This window comes from Leptosomus discolor, chromosome 4 (genome assembly GCF_034619465.1).
Source record: "Leptosomus discolor isolate bLepDis1 chromosome 4, bLepDis1.hap2, whole genome shotgun sequence".
Taxonomy (NCBI): domain Eukaryota; kingdom Metazoa; phylum Chordata; class Aves; order Leptosomiformes; family Leptosomidae; genus Leptosomus; species Leptosomus discolor.
In genome coordinates, this window is record NC_141394.1 from 77,467,184 (window position 1) to 77,488,250 (window position 21,067).

Consider the following 21,067-nt stretch of genomic DNA (forward strand, 5'->3'; position numbering starts at 1 on the left):
GCCTCCTGCTATCGCCCATAACCGGGGCCATCCAGCCTTCCGTGGTGTTACAGAGAGGGGTGACATGTTCCGTTTAATCGACCAGTTAACTTCTATGTGGGTTTGTGTATCTGCTACTCAATTAGAAGACACCACCTTTCCCTCAAAAACGCGCCTTTTCTGGCATCCGCACGGCCCCGCGGCCAAGCACGGCGGCAGCCACCGGCAAACCCCTTCGGCTTGTTTGGGAACGCTCCTCCTCGCCTCTGCTGACGGGCCGGGGCGGCTCTGAACGGGCAGCCACGGCACACACCCACCAAAACCCGGTTTTGGCCTGAGCTGAGCCCAGGTCTGGAGCTATCGGGTCTGGCTGCCCCTTCCCCCCGCGCTTCACCCGGACTACAGCACCCACAATGCCCCGCGGGCGTTCTTCCGGTCCCACCCTGCCAGCTCGTCTTTGATTGGCTACTGCCACTGAGGGGCGGGGGGGGGTCTTCTGGGCTGGACCAATCCTTTCGCGGGGCTGCCCGGCGCCACGCCGGGGTGGCCAGTGCTCAGGCGCCGCGCAGGGCCGCCCGCCCGCCCGCCGCGATCCGCCGGGCCGGTGTCATTGCCGGAGGGGACGATGTCTCGCTGCAGCCCCGCCGCCGCCCGCCTCCTGGGCCGCTTCCTCCGCCGTGAGTACCGAGCCGCCGGCACACCCCCGCGCCGGGCCGCGGGGCCCTCCGCGCTGCCTGGCAACCGCTCTCCGCCGCGGCCTGCCCTCCGCGGTAGGCCGCGGGGCCTGAGGGGGCGGGGGGCCGCCGGGGCCCGGCCGCCTCCGCCCGCCACGGGAGGGGAAGGGGCCGGGCCTGCGGCGGGGCAAGGTCACCCGGGGGAAGGACAGCGTCCCTCGTGTCCCCGGGGGTGTCGCCAGGCCTCGGGGCGCGGGGGTGCGCTGAGCAAACCCCTTTCCAGGGTCTCGGTCTGGTGGCGGAGCTGGGTCTCCTCAGCGCGGAAGGCCCGAGGCGGGGTCGGAGCGCTGTTCTCCCGGGCCGGTGCCGCTCTTTGAGAGCAGGAGGCGGAGATGGGCTCTTCTCGGGGGTGTAGGGCAGGGGTCACGCGTGGCTGCAAGGAAAACTCTCTTTAAAAGTCAGGAAAAGTTTTCGCCTTGAGGGCGGTCAGCTGCAGCTATGGGCACCCAGAAAAGTTGTTCTTTCTGTTATAACCCGGAAATACTAAAAACTCGGCCCAGAAGAAGCTAATAGGGTTGGATCTAGTCACTTCGAGTGGTGGTTTGGCCTAGAGACCTCTTGAGGTCCCTCAATTATCCTGCGGTTTCAACACAAGCTGATGAAGTTGTTTTTGTTGTCAAGAATAAGATTATTGGCCTTTAATTGTGGAGAAAACAAGCAGTCTGAGACCAGTACTTCAGCTTGAAAGTTTTTATATGTGGTGTTCCGAAGATCACACTAATAAATAAAGTGCCTTTTTTTTTTATTTTCAGTGTGCTTTTTTTTGGTGCAGTTAATGCTGCATCCTCTTCTGAAATCAATATGGGTATGCCTGGGCACAAGAGCAATTTCTTGGAATCTAAACTGAGGAATTGGTGCATTAATGTTGGCTCTTGCAGATGAGAATGAATGGACGAACTTAAACCTACCTCATTTCACTGCACCCAAAGTTTTTTTGTCTCGCTGTGGTGCTGACTTGCAGGTCAGGCTCTAGTAACGTGATCCTGCAACATTTTAAGCTGGCCTGAGTTGTTCCTGTGGCACACCTACTGTCCCCCCAGCTATCCATTCCTGCCTCTTGTTCTCCAGCAGCAGAAGCAGAAAATTGTGTTTTCTTACTGAGGTGTTAATTGCTGCCTGTTCAGGTCTTTGAATTGGCTCCCCTGCATCCGACGAGAATTGGTTCTGATGGAGGGGAGCAGATGGGAATGTGGCACCTCCAGTTTCGCTTAATTTATACTTCCAGAAAAGTTACTCTTGGGTGCAGTTGTACGTGTTAAAACCCCATGTTGTTCCCTTTACAAATATCAGCAAGAGATTCAGGGAAGAGTGCTTAAAATGATTTGGGGGGTAGAGGAGAAGAGGTTTGAGTGGCCAAGAAGTAGTCTGTTTGCAACAGTTCATGAAGTCTTTTAAAGAAACTCCTGCAAGATGAAATAGCCCTTCATTGGAAACCTTTCTTTGTTGGGTTTGATACTCGTTACAAAATGTTAAAAGACTGCCGAAACCTTAAATTTGGACTTTGTACATACATTTTCAGTAACAAATAATTAACGTCTCTGGGTGATTTCAGATCATGAGTTTCTAGTGTGTTCTGTTGCAGAAGGGGTGCGACATCTATTTTTGTTGGTCCGTTGCTGAAGCAAGCGCGCAAGGTGTGTATCCGTAAGGTTCAGTGCAGGAAGCTGTGACAACACAGTGTGAAATATGCTGATGAATGGCAAGTGCTTGCTCAAAGGTCAGCTCAAAGCACTGCTTGGGTATGGACAGAGTCAAGAAAGACTCTGCTGGCCTGTACCACGCTTTGAAGAGAGTCTGTTGGCACCTTAACTGTGATCAGAGTCAGGCTTAGGGATTTTATGTTCTGGGCATGTTAGAAGGCTTTGGAGAGCTCTTAGATGAAGAGATTACAGTAAGTTATGTGAATAAACCTGGCAAAGAATTGCTGCAGAAATAACAACCCAAACTGAGGAATTTGTTAGTTGTTTTTGTGCCGACACTGTGGCTGGAAGAAAGCTCCCGAACCTTTACTTCGTAGTGGAGTGTATGTGGGGAAAAACAGTTTGTGGGCTCACAAGAAATAGTTGATTTGTGCTAAGAACATGCTTGTTTCCTCAAGGGCCTGCAGGTTCACTGAGATGCTTCGCTTTGTTTCAGCTTCTTAAATTGAGGAGAAGGCTGTTCTTTCAAGTGCCATCCTGTCTTCCGTGGCTTCCTGTAGCCAGTACTGTCCGTCACAATGAGAGGATTTTTGATTAGGAAAGAGAGATGTATTGAAAGAGTGAAATGTTTCTGAATGTCATTTCCTATTAGTCCTTGTTTTGTTTTAACATGGTAGATGTAGCGTAGTCATTGCATCTGTCCTTTGCAGCCTGATTAGTTCACTTAATTCCTCAGCTCCTATGCCATGTTCATAGATTGGGGTTTCCATGATTAACAGGAATTTGGCAAGGGAAGGGTGAGAGAAGAGAGGGTGGAGAGTGATACCTAGAAATCCTCTGAGCACATAATCCTCTGAAAGGAGTAAGATATTTTGAGCAGTCCCTCAACAGCATGAAAACCTCGTTGTCAATAAGGATCACCTTCTACTCATGTAACTGATATCTTAAGGATGATTCTGTAGATGGGTTTGGAGAGGGGAGAGAATTATCCCGTGTAATTGTGTGTATGAATATATACCTATCGCCTGATAATGAAGACTGAAACCAAATAAAGAACTAGGGTGGGAAACTGCATGTGAAACACTCTTGTTAATATCAAGCTTCTAGTCAGTGAACTCAGAAATTTGCTGCAGCACTTTGGTCTTTGCCAAACTTTTTTTTAATGCCTGTACTCTTCTGTAACGTCAGAGGCTGTCCAGGACTGTTCCTGTTCTGTCCTCTTCAGGCCGTGCGTTTGTAGGCAGAGGAAGGAGAAAGGAAATGGTCATAAAAATGCAAATGAAACGTGTACAAAACATTGAAAGGATTTCTCAGAAACAAACTGAAGGTCCATAACTGATGGAAAATAAGGGGGGGAGGTGGGATCTGTGTGTGGGACACCCCCCCACCCCCCCCCCTCAACTTCTTGGCATTTTAAGGAGTGCGCTTTGTATCTCAGACCTTCCCTGAGTTTCCCCTGCACTGGCCTCCATTTTCCTTATTTGTATTGGAGCCCACATGATTTCCTAGCCTTTCTTCTTTCCTTACAGAGGTAATAGAAAGGAAAAGGAATATCTTCCTTCATCTCCAAATTCTCTGCCTCTATCAAGGAGTAACAGAGGAGGAATTTCACTTACCTACATTGCCAGCAGACTGAAAAGTACTATCTGATCAGGTCCTTCCGGAAAGGAATCTCTGCTGTTTTGCCCTATTTTTGTATTGTGCTCATTTTATGAGCACCCTGAGATGCTACCTCAGCTTCCAAACTTTAGGTTTTTTGTCTGGGATAAACGTGGGTAAGAGGGAGGCACTTTGATTGGATTCCTGTGTGTAGCTCTAGGAAATCTTGGAAGAAGTCCTGAAAATAACAAGTTTTCAGAATTGTGTAGTTTGAGTGAGGAAGAGATTCAGTATCTGTGCTGTCAGCTGGCTTGCACAACCCAAATAAGCTGGTGGTTGGACTAGATGGCCTTTAAAGGTCCCTTCCAACCCAAACTGTGCTATGATTCTATGAAATGTAGCTTGGGTTGTATCATTTTAATTGAGATTTGTGCTTGGGAGATGTCGCTGCTCAAGGAGTGCCTGAAAGCTCAGTGTAAACAGTATTTACATTCCACGTGTGCTTTAAAATAGCTTGCAAAGGGGTCAGTTTTCTTTTTAGCCTGTACATTCATGCTTGGACTTCATGATAAATAATAGGGTATTTTTCTAGAAAGGCTCGTTAATTGTAACACACAAGTGAGCTTAAAGCCCCGCTCAAGGCTGCAGCTGGGTGAGTTTTCTTTCAAGACGTAAACGAGGCTGGGTTTTCCTGTTACTTGCACTGCAGGGAGTTCTGGGCTCGGCTGCGGCCTCGCTCCCTGGAAGTGCGAGAGCAACTACCAGCAGTGTGTGTGCTGGAAGTAACTCTTTAGTCCTTTGATTTCTAGGAAGGTTTCTTTAACACAACTATGTTTTACCCACAGGCTTATACCCCTTTGCTAAATTTAGATCTTGCTTTTCAAATCTGCCCTGGGACAGCAGGGTTTTGGTATTTGAGCACTTTTTGTAACAATTTGGTTGTCCTCGACAATGGATCAAAATAAGTTCTTGCCCCATTATATGTCTCTCTTTAGCTGTGTAGCAGCTAAAGTACTGGAAAGCCAAAATAAATGTATCTTGTTTTTTCTCTAACTTTTATTTTAAACCACTAACTATGCAAAACAGAACAGGGATGGGGCAGAAATTAAAGAATTGCCTGGGAAAGGTTATCCAGTTTCTTATATTTTTAATACTCTTTTCTAAAGGGCTGTTGCAGGCCTTTGTAACAGACACAGTAATGTTCTGTTAGAACTCTGAGTTGACAAAATACAGCGTTTCCAGTGGTTTTGGTAAGATTTGGACTTGATAAGACTTGTCCTTACGCTCTAGGACTTCATTTGCAGGCTGCAGCTTTGTAACTTGCCCTGTAACTTAGACGTGTGCATTAAAATAGCATTGCCAGAGAGTTTGGCTTTTACTGCTTCACGGCTGAAGAGCAATTTTTTTTAATTATTTTTTTCCCCTCCTCCTGTCTTTAAGCAACATACATTTACACCGGGGCACCCTAATTTGTTCTAGTAAAAGCAGTTGCCTGAATGGGCGTTGGAAGTTGTGAAGCAGTACGAGCTAGTGAATGAAGGTCCTGGGTAGAAACTGAGACTTGGATTCTGTTTGTGACCCTTACTTGCAGGGAACTTAGGTGTGCCGTTTCCATTTTCCACCTGTTTCCTTCTCATCTTATATCGGCCTTAACTGTTTAAATTCCCAGCTGTTTGCACCTGGGACTTGCTATTTGTGCCACGTCCGGCAGAACCTTACCTTGACCGATGCCCCTCCTGCTCCTGCTGCGCTGATAACGGGGGCGAACCTCGGCTTCGGGCAGGGCTGCGGCAGAAGTACAGAGCTGTATCACCTCAGTTGAAAACTCAAACTCATCCGGCCCAGACAGTGCAACGTGATTTGGTTTTTTTCCTTTAAATTTCTTAAAAAAAAGTGTCACTCCCCAGACGTGCCCGCGTTAAGCTGCCTCTCTCTGAAGACAGCACACGGCTGAAGCCTGTAGCCGGGCTGTTTTGAAACAGCTGTATTTTCTCTGAACCAGGACCAGTAATGTAAGAAGTACCCACAGTTTTCAAGAGTAAATCCATACAAAGCTTGGCATTGAAGTTGTCTTTTAGGTATGGGCGCCTACATTTTCTTTTTTTTTTTTTTTTTTTTGTACTTTGATAGCTTGGAAAATGCTCAAAAGCTTCTTAAAGCTTCTTGTCCTTGAAAAATATATCTATATAGTCTTCTCAAAACTAGAATTTACAAGCTTAAGCTTTCAAAACCATGTTTTTGCAAGGTTATAAATATCTGAAAATAGATCTGGAATGGACAGCTGAACTGGGACTGCAGAGGTGCTTTTATGGTATAGACAAAGGAGTGACTGTGATGGATTTATTTTTTATTTTTTTTTTTTTTCCAAATACTGAAATCACTGAGTGCGTGCTGTGTGCCTGGCAAGCTGCCCTCTCTTGTTTTGCAGGTAGATTTGTCTGTGTTGTAGCACAGACAATATTTGTAAATTAGTTTAGTGTTGCCTGTTTATTCTTTACCCTTGCAGGCCCATCAGAGGGCTTTCAAAATGTACTTCTGGAAGCCCGGACTCTTCCCCCAAGGCGTTGCTGGTGGTAGGTCTTGTCCGTAACAGCTTCTTTACAGGGGATCATCCTCTGCTTTTCTCAAGGCTGGGTTTCACCCAGTTGTATCCGTGCCTGCGAGGGATTGCCTGAACGGCTGGGGTCAGGCAGACCGGTGCCCTGCTCTCCTCACCAGCAGGGCAGCTGTTTCTCTGCTGGTTTTGTCTCTCCTTTGCTGCTGTTGGCTCGTTGTGCATTTGAGTGACCTGGTGGTGAGCCTTTGGCTGAGCACGAAGACCATACTGGCCTGTCTGCTGTAGCTGTGGCACTGAACAGCGAGACTTTTCTCTGCTCTTCCACAGCCAGCCATGTAACCATATTCATTAAATCTTAGCTTCAGACATATTTTGTCCATTGCTGCTTTGTATTTCTCCCTGGCATAAAAAGTTTTGTTACAGTATTTGTAGATAAAGATGTGATTTAGGTTAAAACCCTGCAGGTCAGTAAGCTGACATGCACTTTTACCACTTTTCTTACAAGTTTACTGTATGCTAGTCTGTACGTTTCATCTGAAAGTCTAGCTGAATTTTTGTTGAAGATGAGGTGCTGCCACAGCTCCTTAGAGAGCAGCAGGAGGAGTTGAAGTCCTGTGTTTCTGTCAGCAGTTTTTAAGAACAAGAGTAAGGCCTTTAGATTTAGCAATAGCGCTGATCTCTGTAGGCTTCTTTTGGCATGGTTTTATTTTTCTTCTTACTTTTTTTGAATAGAAATAAAGCCTAAAAGCAATGTATCACTAAAATCTCGTTGGCAAAGGTACTTGTGGAAGAGCTCTGTGTAGCTCTGTGATAGAAATGTGTCTATAGATGGATCTGAAATTTCCTGCACTTTTTGAATACCCCATAGAAATCGTGTTATTACAAGACGTTAATAATGCATCTTAATAAATTCTGTGCATTAGTAGTTTATATAGGAGAATTCCTTTTTCCTTTTTTCCACTCAATAGGTTTTACTTCTTTCCTAAAAACAGAAAAAGAAAAAAAAAAAAAGTCCCTCCCTTGTTCAGGCCTGCCTGAGCAAGCATGTGGAGCAGTCCAGGGCCCGTGATTCAGAATCTCTTATTTTTATTCCAGCTTCACTTTTTACTTCCTCAAGTCTTAAGTGGTAAAGTTTTAAAAGAGCCAAAGTGGTATTTAGTAACATCCTGGTGTCAGTTTTTGTATTAGGATTGTACCCTTCCATGTCCATTCTAAGCACAAAATATGTTTTTTATCTAAAACACTTGCAGGGAGTAGATCGGTTCTGATCCCCTCAAAACTCTGGCATTTGAAAAAGCATGTGGCAGTGAATATCGGCAATGTGTGCATCCTTTTTATATTAGAAGACCTATTTTTCCTCCTCATCTCAAGTTTTCTTGCCTGGTAACATTCTGTGCATTTCTTTTTTGATCATTTGATGTCAACATATCTTTCCCTTCAGCAGAGATGCAGTCATTCGCCTTGTCTTTTTGACACCAGCATGCACTGTGCTGTTTTTTCTGTCATTGTGTTGTGTTGTGTTGGTTTTCTCAGTACCAGAGTTGTGAGAACTAAATTGAAAATCGTTCTAGTGGAGTATCGGGAGAGCTGCGTTCCCTGACAAGCCCGAGTGTGTTTTGGGCAGTGACGCCTCGGCTCCTGTAGCTAAGCATCTGTTGGAAAAAGGTCTCTTGCCGTATGTCTTGCTTGGCATTAGGTTTTCCCCTGGGCTGAGGGACCCTCGACCTCTTCAGTACCACTCATTGTCCAGTATGGACTGTGCTACGTTCACAGGAGGTACAATGTAGTACCTACGTTGTTGCACCCTCTGGGATACCAGGATTTTAGTTCTGCTTTGTCACTTTGCAGGATTTCTTAGAGGACAGAGACACGTTCATTTGCAAATGAAAAGAGTGGTTAAGAGGTGGGTGTTGTGAAGAATTCTGATATTAAGTACTCAGCAGGAGAAATACCTAGCCCGATTCCTAGCAAAGGGAGTGATCGCAACAACAGAGTGAGCTACAGGTGTTTAAATATCTTAGAATGCCAAGCAGTAAATACAGCTTTCAGGGCTGCTTTTGAAAATGTGAGCTACTGGATCAATTCATCTTTTGATATAAGCATTAATATAGAAATGCACTTACTTGGTGGGATGTTTTTTGACTTAGAGCCTAACAAAGCAGGGCATTAATGGTTTACACTTTCTTTTCTGTTTGTTTTCTCCAGTGCAACAGAATGGAGTACGACACTGCTCCTACTCGGCGTCAAGGAAAAATCTGTATATTAACAAAAACACAAAGGTTATCTGTCAGGGGTTTACAGGCAAACAGGTGCGTATATGAACTGTTTCTTCTATCAGCCCTTCATTTCAGAAAGTTAGTGGGCTGAAAAACATAATGACGTATAAAAGGGTTTGTATACTGGCTGTGGGCTGACAGGAGCTGGATTTCATGATCAGGAAGGTCTGTTCAGCACTGTCGTTTCCTTTCTTTGGTCCAAATAGACTTTTTTTTCCCCCTGAAATTCAGTAGACTAGATTTTTTTTTTTTTTCACTTGTGCACAAGCTTAAAATTTGTGTTTGAGTCATCTCTATTTTATTACTTTTTTGTTCTTCAATTTGATTTTAAGCCTTTTTGTTGTACACATCTGAAAGGGTTTCTTGGTAAAGGGAGATTTGCAAAAAACTACAAAAACCTTACCATTCTATAAGTGCCTTTTTTACAAATCCCGTTGAATGTCAATGCCTATGAATTAAATGTCTGTTTTTATTTCAGGATATTTTCTCACACTCACCCTTTTACACATTTGCAAGGGGAGAAGACTTCTTTTGCTAAAACTAGCAGCTAGTCATGGATGAGAATGCTAATTTCTTCTATTTCATTATAGTGTTTGTCATCTGCCAGACTTGATGTGGAAAATAAAATGTGGCTGCTGTGTCTGCAGGTGTATGGGCAGCACACAACAAAATATGCTTTAGTGTGCAGCCGCAGTGCTCTGGTTTAAAAGAAAAAGCAGAGCATTTCTGAATGCATCTAAACCATGTTGATGCACTCTTCACTACATGTATAAACCAGCTATTTTGAAAACTTCCCTTCTCGTTGCAAATTAAAGGGCCATAAATTGCCTTCAGGATTATAGATAACATCAACTTTTTTTGGTTCATTTTATTTGCTATTATGTGCCTTTTAACTTTACTTATTTTCTCTCTCATAGGGCACCTTTCACAGCCAGCAGGCGTTGGACTATGGCACCAATCTAGTTGGAGGAATTTCTCCGGGAAAAGGGGGAAAAACTCATCTGGGTCTGCCTGTGTTTAATTCTGTGAAGGAGGTAATTTGCAGCAGTGACTGGAGGGCAGACAATTTAATGCTGCTGAAGGGCTCCTTATTTCATTGCTCACACTGAAGACAAACATTTGAGCCACGGATGTCACTGTGCAAGGAGTGAAATAGAGGCCTTGTAAAGAGGGAGCATTCAATGTGGTCAAGCATGAGTTTAGAGTCCACTGTGAAGTTCACAGAGTCTGGATACGCTTTAGGCATGCAGCTAGTTTCTGATTGATTCTGGTGTGTATGATGAGTTTTTAGCAAACTGTTATCTAAGGGTATTTATGATGGCGTTCAGGAGGCAGATCCTTTCCAGACAGTGTTTAGTTCTCAGTTCCCTAGTTGCACTGTATGTGTCTCATCTTCAGTGAATTTAACACTTGCTTTGATTATAGTAAATTAATACATACCCATTTGCTTAATTTATGCCTGTGAATGGACATATATGAAATGACTAGTTGTCAAATGTTCTCTTCGGCCCTGCTAAATACTTGGTAACTTTTTTGTGTCCGTTGTAGGCCAAAGAACAAACTGGTGCTTCTGCCACTGTTATATACGTCCCTCCTCCGTTTGCTGCTGCTGCGATCAATGAAGCAATCGACGCTGAAATGCCCTTAGTTGTGTGCATTACTGAAGGTATTCCCCAGCAGGACATGGTTCGGGTTAAACACAGACTGCTTCGGCAGGATAAGACTCGACTAGTGGGCCCGAACTGCCCTGGAGTCATCAATGTAAGTGACTTCTGGATTTGCTCCAAGGCTGAACCATTCTTAGGGATGGTTTGAATGGCCCGTCTGACTTCTCCCACTCTTTCCTTAGCCTGGAGAATGTAAAATTGGTATCATGCCTGGTCACATTCACAAGAAGGGAAGAATTGGTGAGTGTTTGAATATTTATGCATCATCTAACACTAAAGTTTGGTACTCTGGTGTTCCGCTTCATGAGGCCAGTCCTGCCCTGAAGACAGGTGACGCACTGTGTAACACCTTGTCTGTCATTCAGTTTGTAAGTGAGCTTCACCATTATCAAGCCTGAAGGCAAATCAGTCAAATCAGTCATAGCAGGTACTGAGTGCTGATGGTAGAGGGAAAGCAATGGGAAGTTTCCTTAGGTAACGTGGTTGGCTTAGTTTTCTTAACACTCTGCTAAGAGGACACCCCCATTTATCTTGGGATTTGAGAGCACTAAGCTCCCCTTCCAACAAATTGGCTCCTGGGGACTAAAATCCTATGCCTGTAGTGAGCTCAGTATTATAGCAAAGAGAAGAGGTTACAGGCAAGTTTATAACATGACGATTTAGACGACTATACTATGGTGAGTGGAAGTGACAAATAGACCCACTTCTCAGACAGCGGAGTTAAGGTCAGAAAGGCAGGGACTTGTTCATAATCATATGGCAGTTACACACCCTGTTGTGTACAAGTCTCTTGTCCTGATTTCTGTTGGTTCCTTGTTCTAAATTGTAGCAATAACAACTTCATGATTTTAAAAATAATGCTGTTCAGGAGCTATAAAGAAAATTCTTCCAAAATACGCGTTTGTAGTTTAAATAGAGTTTCAGAAATGTTGTAGACTGCATAGGCCGCTGTTATCTGTAAGCAGGGTAACTAGTTCAACCTGAGCACAGTTCCCTTTGCAACGTTACCATTTTTTTTGATGAAAAATATATTGACTGTGGGAAAACCTGTTCAGTGCTCTTGACCTACGTGGACTCAGTGCAGTTTTTCTAACATGAGAAACTCTCTCTGCTACTTAACCCCTTCTGACTTAAGGATAAGCTGTACCTAGTGAAGGCTGGAGGATGTGTTAACACTCATGTTACACCTCCAGCTTTCAGAAATACCTGTAAACCTGGAATTGAAAAATCGTATGACTGCAATTATGGCCTTTGTAGGTACCATCAAGATGTTGCTCTATGGCTGTAAAAGGTAACATCAACCAACGTTGTTGCCCTGAACTCCCTTCTGAATCAAAGTTCTGTTAAGATTTTCTAAATATCTACAAGAAATGGGTTGTACGTACAAGATATTAGAATCTGGATGCAAGGCACATCAAGTGCAAAAGCATATTTTAAATCCTGAATCCAGTTGCCCCACTATGTTTTCAATGGTGATCCGAGGTGTAACTTTGGCATCCTCCCAGCTTTGTCTAACACTGACCTTTGGTGATACGCTCCCCAGCTTTCTGTTACTGTGAGGCGTCCAAGAATCATTTGATAATTTTGGGATGGAAGCTATAAACATGGCCACAGTCTTTGGACCTTTATCTGAGGCTTCTCTGAGGCAATCTGATCTCAAAAGTAAAGAGGAAGCCCTTTGCAAACATAGCAAGAAAAAAACCTTTGCTTGTAGACATCTGAGCTGTCCGACAGTATAAACAGTTGATAAACCCAAAGTTGTTAGCCTAGTGGTGTATTTTTTCCTCTGTTCATGCAATATACTTACTATATTCCTTGTTAGATGGCTTGAAGTAGATGGAAGATGATGTCTGTTTTCCTGGAAACCTTCCCTCTTGTAGTATTAACAGAAATCTTGACTTGGAAAAATGAACAAAACCCCACGCAAATATTTTGCCTCTCGTCTAGGCTCTGTATTACCTTCCACCCTGAGTTTAAAACTAGGGTTGTGGCCTCCTGTCATAGTGCAATGGAAATGCTGAATGTGAGCTGTAGAGCAGCGAGCTGCAGCAACAAATGCCTCAATAGCGGTAACTTGCGTCTGCGCGGCGCGTTTCTGTTCCGGCGGCGCTCTCGTGTGCCCGGCCGCACTGGAGATGTGATTAATGCAGAATTCTTTTGTTACCTCTTGAGCTGTGACTCTGTTTCAAGTTCAGTGCATCAGCTACTTGTGTACAAGACAAGAAGTATATTCTTCTGTTTTGTTTCTAGTTTTCTTTCCTGGTAGAGCTGTAGCGTGAGGAGTGCTGTCTCGGCCAGCATTACTGACTTTCTAGGCAGGTTTAGTCTGACAATTCAGTGTCAAAAAATGCCACCAAGAAAAAGTACAGGTAGAATCTTATATAGAGTTTTCATGTTTCGGCAAGGACAGCTGGAAAACCTGGCATCTCACGTTCAGTTTATTAAGGTGATTTTCTTGAACGTAAGAACAGCTGCTTCTAGTCGTGCGCTGAGCTATGTTAGTGTTAAGTTGATCTCCTTTTCTTTCCTAAAGGTATTGTGTCCAGATCTGGAACGCTGACATACGAAGCTGTTCATCAGACAACGCAAGTTGGATTGGGGCAGTCCTTCTGCGTTGGTGGGTTTTCTCAGAAACAGCCTATTGCACCTGTACTAATCTGCCTCTTTTTTTTTTTTTTTTTTTTTAACAAGAAGAAATCCTTTCTGCAAGCATGGAAATTGCTAAATGTCAGTTATGTTGAGAAATGTGATCCTTATGTGCTGTGAACAGTATAACCCTTTTCTAGTAGCATTTCCCCACCAGATTAATAGAAGTCTAAAAAGCAGCAAAACAGCTTTGAACAGGGAACTGCCAGCAAATATGATCTCAATCTGGAAACAGATTTTCCCAAGAACTTTACTATTATAAAGGGATAGCGCATTCTTAGGCATTTAGTTGGGTATGTTAAGTAAATTCAGTTTTCTTACAGCAAAGTTTAGAGCTGGGGTCTTGGTTCTGCTGTGTCTTACACACAACGTCTGTATAAGACATAATATTTTGCTTATGGTTTGAAAGGTGGTTATTCAGATATCAAAGGTTTCTGTAAATAGTAGGGGAGATAGTTGGAGCAAGAATTTGGCACACTCTGACTTGGGCAGAGCCTTCAGAGCTCCCTCGCTTCCAAGCCTTTGGGAATACTCTTCGTCCTGAAATTTACTTTGAAACTTTTGTTGTAAATGCGATGCCATTATCTTGAGTTAGACTTTTTTTTTTTTGTGGTTTTAACTTTTTTTTAGGGATCGGAGGTGATCCCTTCAATGGAACTAATTTTATTGACTGCCTCGATGTCTTCCTGAAGGATCCTCATACTGAGGGGATCATATTGATTGGAGAAATTGGAGGAAACGCTGAAGAAGATGCAGCAGCATTCTTGAAAGAAAATAATACTGTAAGTCTTAAAACAGCTCGCTGCCGGACACCTTGGTAGTTAGCCAGCTTCTTTTGCCAGTGAGCCATCTTTTGCCATGTCAAGGAAAACTCAGTTCAATCTCTAATCTCTATTTACAAAATAACCAAACAGTCATACTTCTATTGAAGAGTTGAAATTAGGAGCTTTATCCAGCTTAAATCTAACTGGAGAGCCATGTCAACTTCAGATTTTTAGCCCTGAAATGATATTTGTAGTGAACATTCTGGGTTTTGTAGTATACATGGCTCTGTAGAGAGATGTTTTAAAGGTTCTGATTGCTTCTGGTTTATGATGATTATCAAGAAAGAAAGTATTCCACACTCTGCGGACTCTTGGTTCTGTGTTGCCTGCTGTTTAATATCTTTGCCTGGCTAGTTCATATTTAAAAAAAAATAAAACCATCTGCTATCCAGGATCACTTCTCATCTCCTCCTCCCCCATGTTTTCTTTCTTCGCAGGGTCCGAATGCCAAGCCGGTAGTGTCATTCATCGCTGGTCTGACTGCTCCTCCAGGCAGGCGGATGGGACATGCTGGAGCAATCATTGCTGGGGGAAAAGGTGGAGCTAAAGAGAAGATAGCGGCTCTTCAGAGTGCTGGCGTTGTCGTCAGCATGTCTCCTGCTCAGCTAGGGAGCACCATCTACAAGGTGCGTTGCTCAGAATTTGGTATGTGTACTCCTCCAGAGCAAGAAGCTGCTTTTGAGGGAATAAGAGTTGGGAGAACATCTTTTACCCAGATACTCTGTTGCTCTGGCCTTGGTTAAACCTAAGAACGCTGTTGACTGAACGAGCTGCAGTTATTACTTAGATAATAAGCACACACAGCTTTATGTCATGTTGCCTTCATAGAAAAGTAAAGATAGCAAAAGAAGGGATTACCTTTTACTTTCAAGTCTAGCAACTTGTTGAATTGTGTTTTGTGGATGCAGAGAGCTTGAATTAATGTAAAATATGAAAACACTCTTTGAAAGTAGGGGCTTTGAGGAAGGAGAACTTTGGCATATAGGGCTACATTTTCAGTACTAATTCAGAATTATGGTTGAATGCATACAGCTGAAAAACTTACATACGGAGTAGGATTACTTGCATTTTGCTTAATTCATATCCAAAAAAAGGCATTGCATCACAGCTGGAGGAAATGCATCATTCAGCTGTGCGAGGTGCTTTTTTTTTTTTTCCTTGACTGTGTAGTACAGCATCTTCACAGGCTGCTGTGGGATTCTTCCCTCCTTCTGTTGTGTTTTTTCCTTTACTAAAACGAAAATCCTTACTTTGGTGCTTCCCTGGCTTGAATCCTTCACTGTAAGGATTCTGCTGCGGTTCTTGTGCAGAGTTCGTGTTTGTCAGGCCCGTTAACGCTGTGCCCGGGAGCAAATGGTTCCTTGGCAGCGTTGCAACCTGAGCGCCGTGCGCCGACTGCAGCCTGGCACTGCTGGCTTTTCATAGCTGCTTTGTTAAAGTGCGGTGGGAGAATACTTATCCTCCTTTCCTCTAACTTGCACGCATTGTGCAGTTAAATTTTTAATTCTGAAAATCAGATTTGCTAAGAAAAATACAAAGTAATTTAAAATAAAATCATAATAGAAGCCTTTTCTTTTTTTTTTTTCCCACCTGTAATGTTTGTGTGCTCTTTGCGTTTGCAGGAGTTTGAGAAAAGGAAATTGCTGTAAGAGAAGACACTTTGGAATACTGCCTCCGAAACATCACTGCAGCACCTGGCCTCCGCTTACCTTTTGTCTGCTAATCTTCAGTTGCCCAAATGACTGACACTGGTCTATGAATTTGACTTGGAAGCCATAAACCTGCTGGCTAAACCTGTTTTGATGTCTCCTTGGTTCAGACATGACCACCTCATTGTAAATCACAGCAAATTAATAAATCTACTACCAAATCTGATTCATCTTTTGAATTCCTGAAGCAGAGCCGCTTCTTCAATCATCACAAACAAAATAATCTTTTGTAACTTAAGCACTGCCCACTTTGAAGGTGAAGTCGCTTGTAGAGATGCCCTTAAGGATCAAGGCACTGACTTTATACATATCACACTTTGCTTTCTTTTTAAAAAATACCATCTTACTTGTTCATTGCTGGCAAGTATGTTTGTCTGAACAATAGGCCAAAGTTTCCGTCCATTAAACCAAAGCTGCTGGATCTGAAGGGGTTGCTTGTTGATCCACGTGGCTGGATATGCCTGAAGTCCAGACTTTTTCAAGGCTGGTGAGCTGTGCACCGTGTAGTCCTCTGCTGGCAAGGAGTTGTGTTTGTTGTGTGGAGAGATGAAATTTTCATTCACAAAAATTCATCTAATTTCCCATGCAAATACATACTCAAAATTGTCTGTAACTATGAAAATGATTTGGTCTTTAGCTTAATTACCTTAACTTCCTCTTTAGTTTTGCATTGCTTGTGTGTTCTGAAATCCTAATAACGTGGGGTCATAATGGAGGAGAATTATTATTCTCTGCGAAAGAATGTAATAAGGTAAGGTCCTTGTTAACCACTCCCAGCCCTGTAATGGAAAGCCCTTTTTTACCTTGGAAATAGCCCGAGCACTGTGCCCGTCAATGCGTGTTACAAGTTTTATCAGGATGGACTAAAACCAAGATGGCTTTCTTTCTACAGAGGACTGAAAGTTCATGTAACGTGGCACTTGTCTAAAGTTAACCTTGTGTTCCATAAAGGTGCTGTTACAAAAACTCGTGTCGTTATTTGTTTAAAACTATTCTTAGTTTTCTTACTCAAATGCCTGTGGGATTTCTCTACCTAATGCAAGCAGTAGGCGGGGTATCTTGATCCTGACATTTAGCGAAGCCCTAACGAAATGCCTAAGAGGACAGGTCCCATCTCTGCTGCACTGAGCGTGTGTTAATATGCTTCACGTACGGTCAGGCACCAGCTGGATGATAGAGGCCTTAGACACGGAGACCAGATGCTGGATTATTCACCTTGGTGTGATTTACTAGAATGAGCTCGGCATCCTGTCACTAGGCGGCTGGAAGCTGTATCGAGTGGTACATCATCTGATAAAGCCTGTGACAGCAGACAGGACTCTTCTTACTAGATCTGCTCGGTTTTTGTGGTGGTGCCCGATTTAATGTGGAGCAAAAAGACCGAACGGTGCCCTTTAACCAGAGAAATACCAGTGCTAACAGGTCTCGGTCTGGGCAAGAGTGCAATTCGTCACCAGTGAATGTCAGGATATTGCAGCCTGTCTTCTTACGAGCCTGCTAACCAAAGTAACTCATCGTAGTGGTGGGCTTCTCCCCAACCCGTCTTTTGGGATGGGTAATGCTGCTTGATGAACTGCCTGAATGTCGTCGTTGCCACTGGTGTATAACACGACCTTCCAGGACAACTGAGGTGTAGTAAGCTTCCTGCTAGGCATTGCTCCATGGCAGCTCTTTCAGAGGCACCAGCTATTTCAGGAGACAGCCATAAGCTCCGATGCCCGTTGTCCCCTGAGAAACTGTTCCTTGTCACTTGAAATTTGAGGATGGGTTTAAAAACGTCACCTTGAGTCTAATGTGCTGCACCTTAGCAGCTGCCTGGTTCTGTTCAAGCCTGGGGAAGCAGCCTGTGCTAGCCTGGAACTGAGCCTCCCCTAAGGATGGGGAAGGAACCTGACCGTGTCTGATGAAAGGCTTAGTTTTCGCAGTTTTCTCTTGCTGTCTGAAAATGTGCACTTGACAAATATCCTCAGAGCCTCTTACAGTGCTAATGACAATGTCTCTCCGGAAAACAGTCACATCTGTTTAATACTGTATGTACTTACGAATAAATATTTCGAGCAATCTGATCTGGGAAATTGTTCATTTATTTATTTTCTTAAAGGCAAAAATTAAGTTTGTGTTGAGCCTTCAACCTGTTGCTACTTTTTAACCTAATAAGTGGTTTTTATGTGCAAGAGAAACATCTCTGACATTACTGTTTGAGTTCTCATTGGGGCTTATGATACAGTTCTGTTTTACCTTGATCAAGACCTGGCAATGGTGTCTGTCTGTAAATCACTGGCGCTGTTGAGGGATGAACTCTAGATGTTCACTTTGGTGGGGGGGACCTCATTGCCGCGCTGATTTCCTTGAACAAAGAAAAGAGGATGTAGATCCACTTCATGCTTTTATTCTCTTACTGGGCAGTGTTTGTCTTTGAATGACACCTGATGTTCTCACTAGCAGGTGCTCCTTGGGTTTGAGGCTGATCAGAGAGGTCTGTCACACCTCATGAATACTGTGCCTTTTGTGGGTTTTTTAGAATGTATTCAAGCCTGATGTTTTTTCTTTGCTGTTTTCCAGGATGAGTGCTTTGTTATGTAATGTTTTGGGGGAAGAGAGGGGTAAGTTACTCTCTGTGCCGTTGTACTTCAAATGATGCTCTGACATGAGATTCTAGCAAGGGGATTTCTTACGATTCACTTTATCGAAGCTCACCAATGAAAACAAAATAAAACATTGATGCCAATTCATTTGGTGAAATAAGGTCTCCTTTGTGCACTGGAGGTGGAGAGGGAAGGAGAGGCTGCTGAAGGATGGTCAGATCGATGCTCCGGTGTCAAGGTGTTCTTAAAACCACATGGGATTGTTGAGCTGATTAGTGGTGGATTTCTCAATAGCTATTGTTGTAGTTTCTGAGGATCACCGCAGTTCTTCAAGCTGCCCCGTTTTTTGGATGTTCTGCTTCACCTTCTTGCTTACCCGCTTCCTTTTGTGGTGGACTGAAATTCCACAGGGCCCTAGCACAGTGCTAATTAAAATCTGTTGGCTGCTGTATTGGCCTGATCGAGGTGGTTTTAGTTAAAACAAAGATGCAGCTTAATTCTTTGCAGATCAAACGATAGATTTTGGGCTTTAAGGTGAGGAGAGGAGTGCTCACTAACGGGCCTCCCCAGTGGCAGGTGGACTAGAGGCTGTGCTCTCGCAGAAGAGCGGTAATCAGGTGGACTGAAAGTCCCTCCAGAGTCACGTTGTCCTTCAGCCTGGGGCAGTGACTGACGTCGGCTCAGATTCGGGCACTGGTCCCTGGCAGGTCTAGTGCTTGGATCCCCCGGTAGCCGCCAAGTGAGGGGTGGGGGCAGAGCAAATGGGGCCAGAAAATGCCAGGATCTGAGGCCTGAGAGAGAGAATCCGGGTTTCAAGAAGAACCAGGGGCTGGCTTCTGTGCTGATGGCTTCAAAAGTGGTAGCCAACTGGTGATGCCCAAAGAATAAGCTCTTTATTGTGTTGAAACTGTGGAACGAAGCATTACCTGCACTAACACAATAATTTCCTCAGTTTACCATCACCTTTGCCCTCCCTTTCCCGCTCTCTGTCACTGGTCAGGATGAGATTAAAGCTTTTTGTAAGAGGGGCTGCCTGCAAGTCTGACACTACGGGCTGGAGCCTGCTGGTGATTTCTGAAGGTGGCAACAGGAGGAGTAGGAGTTGTGCCACTGTGGACACCCCGCAGCAGCAGGCAGGCTGTTTTACACAGCAGGCTGTTCCTCCCGGGGCGTCCGTGCAGGGCTGTGAGTGCGGAGGCAGCCCCTCGCTTCGTGGGGACTAGAAATAGCTGGTGGAGAGGAGAGAGTCCAGGTTCGATGTCTTCCACAGAAATTGTAACCCCAAAACAAAGGTCTTGGACATCAACTTGCCGTGCCCCACTAGCAATTACATGGGGCTTGTGCTACATGTCTTTGGCAATATTGTTCAATAATTGGCTCTTCTGAATTATCTACTGAGGGGTTAAACTGTATTTCTCTGTCAGAGATACACTGGTCTCCTGTAGTGAAGGTGTGTGAGTTGCCGTCGTCGGCAGCAGCACATATGCAGCCAAAGCACCGAGGATCCTTCACAGAGGGTTGATTGAGGTGGGTGGTAGTGGAAGCTAAGTAAGGTAATTCACAACGAAGGGTAAGTAATGCACTATTCCAAATTTACAGCAGTGGCTCATCTGCCTCTCTTCCTCCTTTCCTGCCTGGTCTGAATAATAAAGCATGGGAGCTCTGAGACTGATTGTTATGGAGGTGATTTGTACAGGAATTAAAAGCCGAGAGGTGTCATTTTGAGGGAGAGGTTATTTTGATATATCCCCTTTCCTTGTATCTATGAGAACATGTTTTAGTGTTGAATTCATCTGGAATCGAAGTTTACAATTTTGCAAAATTTCTCGACTCAGAAATGCTGGAACGATTTCAGTTTTCAAAAGGAAATTGGCAACTTGTTCTGTTTGAATTTAAGATGCAAAGAGGATGTTTCCCTAGAAGTGGAAATCTGAGAGTTTTGCTCTAGTGAAAAACCTCAGGAAACTTTCTCAGAAGTGCACTGGGGTTCTGTTTGGGTTGGGATTTTTTTTTTTTTTTTATTTTTTTTTTTTTTTTTTTGTGTGTGTGTGTGTGTGATTCCAGTCAAGGCTTTCTGGCACATGGTGTTTTCAGCCTGGTATTTGTTGGAGCTGCTGAGCATCCATAGCTCACTAGCAGGACTCAGACCCAGATGGTTCGCTGCCACTCAAAGCACCCAAAACTTCTCATTAAAAACTGACTTGTTTTCTGCAATAATGCCCTGATTTGGGCTGGAACAGAATCGATTCTCTGTTCAGTGATTTCACTTTTCACCTAAGTCTCTTCTAAGCGACTGCACTTTCTGAAATCAACAGTGTCTGCTTCTAGCAGTGATAAACTTGATGTTTATAGTTACTGCCAAGGAGTGGTATGCAGGAAGGCCCTTGCTTAGACTTGCTGCTATAAAAACCAAGGTCACTGCTCAATCTTGTTGCCCGTGCTGAAGTACTGTAAGTAAAAGAGTCGTAACTGAGTAAAAGGGTCGCAGTTGCAGGGAGGAGCGGACAGGACAGGTGACCCAAAACTGACCAACTAAGTATTCCATCCCGTACACGTCACACTCGGTATAAAGCTGGGGGCTCACAAGGGTTAAGCCCTCTTCTGCCATGGCCGGTGTCCCAGGAGAACTCTGTCAGTTCTTCTGCCTTCGATCCCGATCCGTGTGTTCCTGAGTCGAGGTCCTGAATGCAGCTCTCGTCTGCTGCTGAGTCCAGCCTGGGACTTCCCCAGTGCCAGCCCTGCACCACCAGTGGTGACGTATTGTCATCGGGGGGTGTGGGGGGTGTGTGTGTTGTGTTCGGTACTGGTTTTGTATATATTTCGTTCTTATTGATATTATTATCTTTTATTG

At 44.1% G+C, this 21,067-nt stretch overlaps 1 protein-coding gene across 2 annotated transcripts; it reads left to right on the top strand.

Moving 5' to 3' along the window:
* Positions 1–590: 590 nt before the first annotated feature.
* Positions 591–16,599, top strand: SUCLG1 (succinate-CoA ligase GDP/ADP-forming subunit alpha). 2 transcript variants are annotated; one of them, XM_086464018.1, is made up of 12 exons: positions 591–660; positions 4,236–4,248; positions 5,307–5,318; positions 6,495–6,525; positions 8,715–8,818; positions 9,703–9,819; positions 10,334–10,546; positions 10,635–10,692; positions 12,986–13,069; positions 13,729–13,880; positions 14,360–14,548; positions 15,545–16,599. In XM_086464018.1, exons 1-12 carry the CDS (start codon positions 605–607, stop codon positions 15,569–15,571), a joined length of 1,056 nt encoding a protein of 351 aa, XP_086320144.1. In that variant the 5' UTR covers positions 591–604; the 3' UTR covers positions 15,572–16,599. The 2 variants fall into 2 exon arrangements, with proteins under 2 accessions (XP_086320144.1, XP_086320143.1); XM_086464017.1 differs by lacking the exons at positions 4,236–4,248; positions 5,307–5,318; positions 6,495–6,525 and having other exon boundaries at positions 591–656.
* The last annotated feature ends 4,468 nt before the right edge of the window (positions 16,600–21,067 follow it).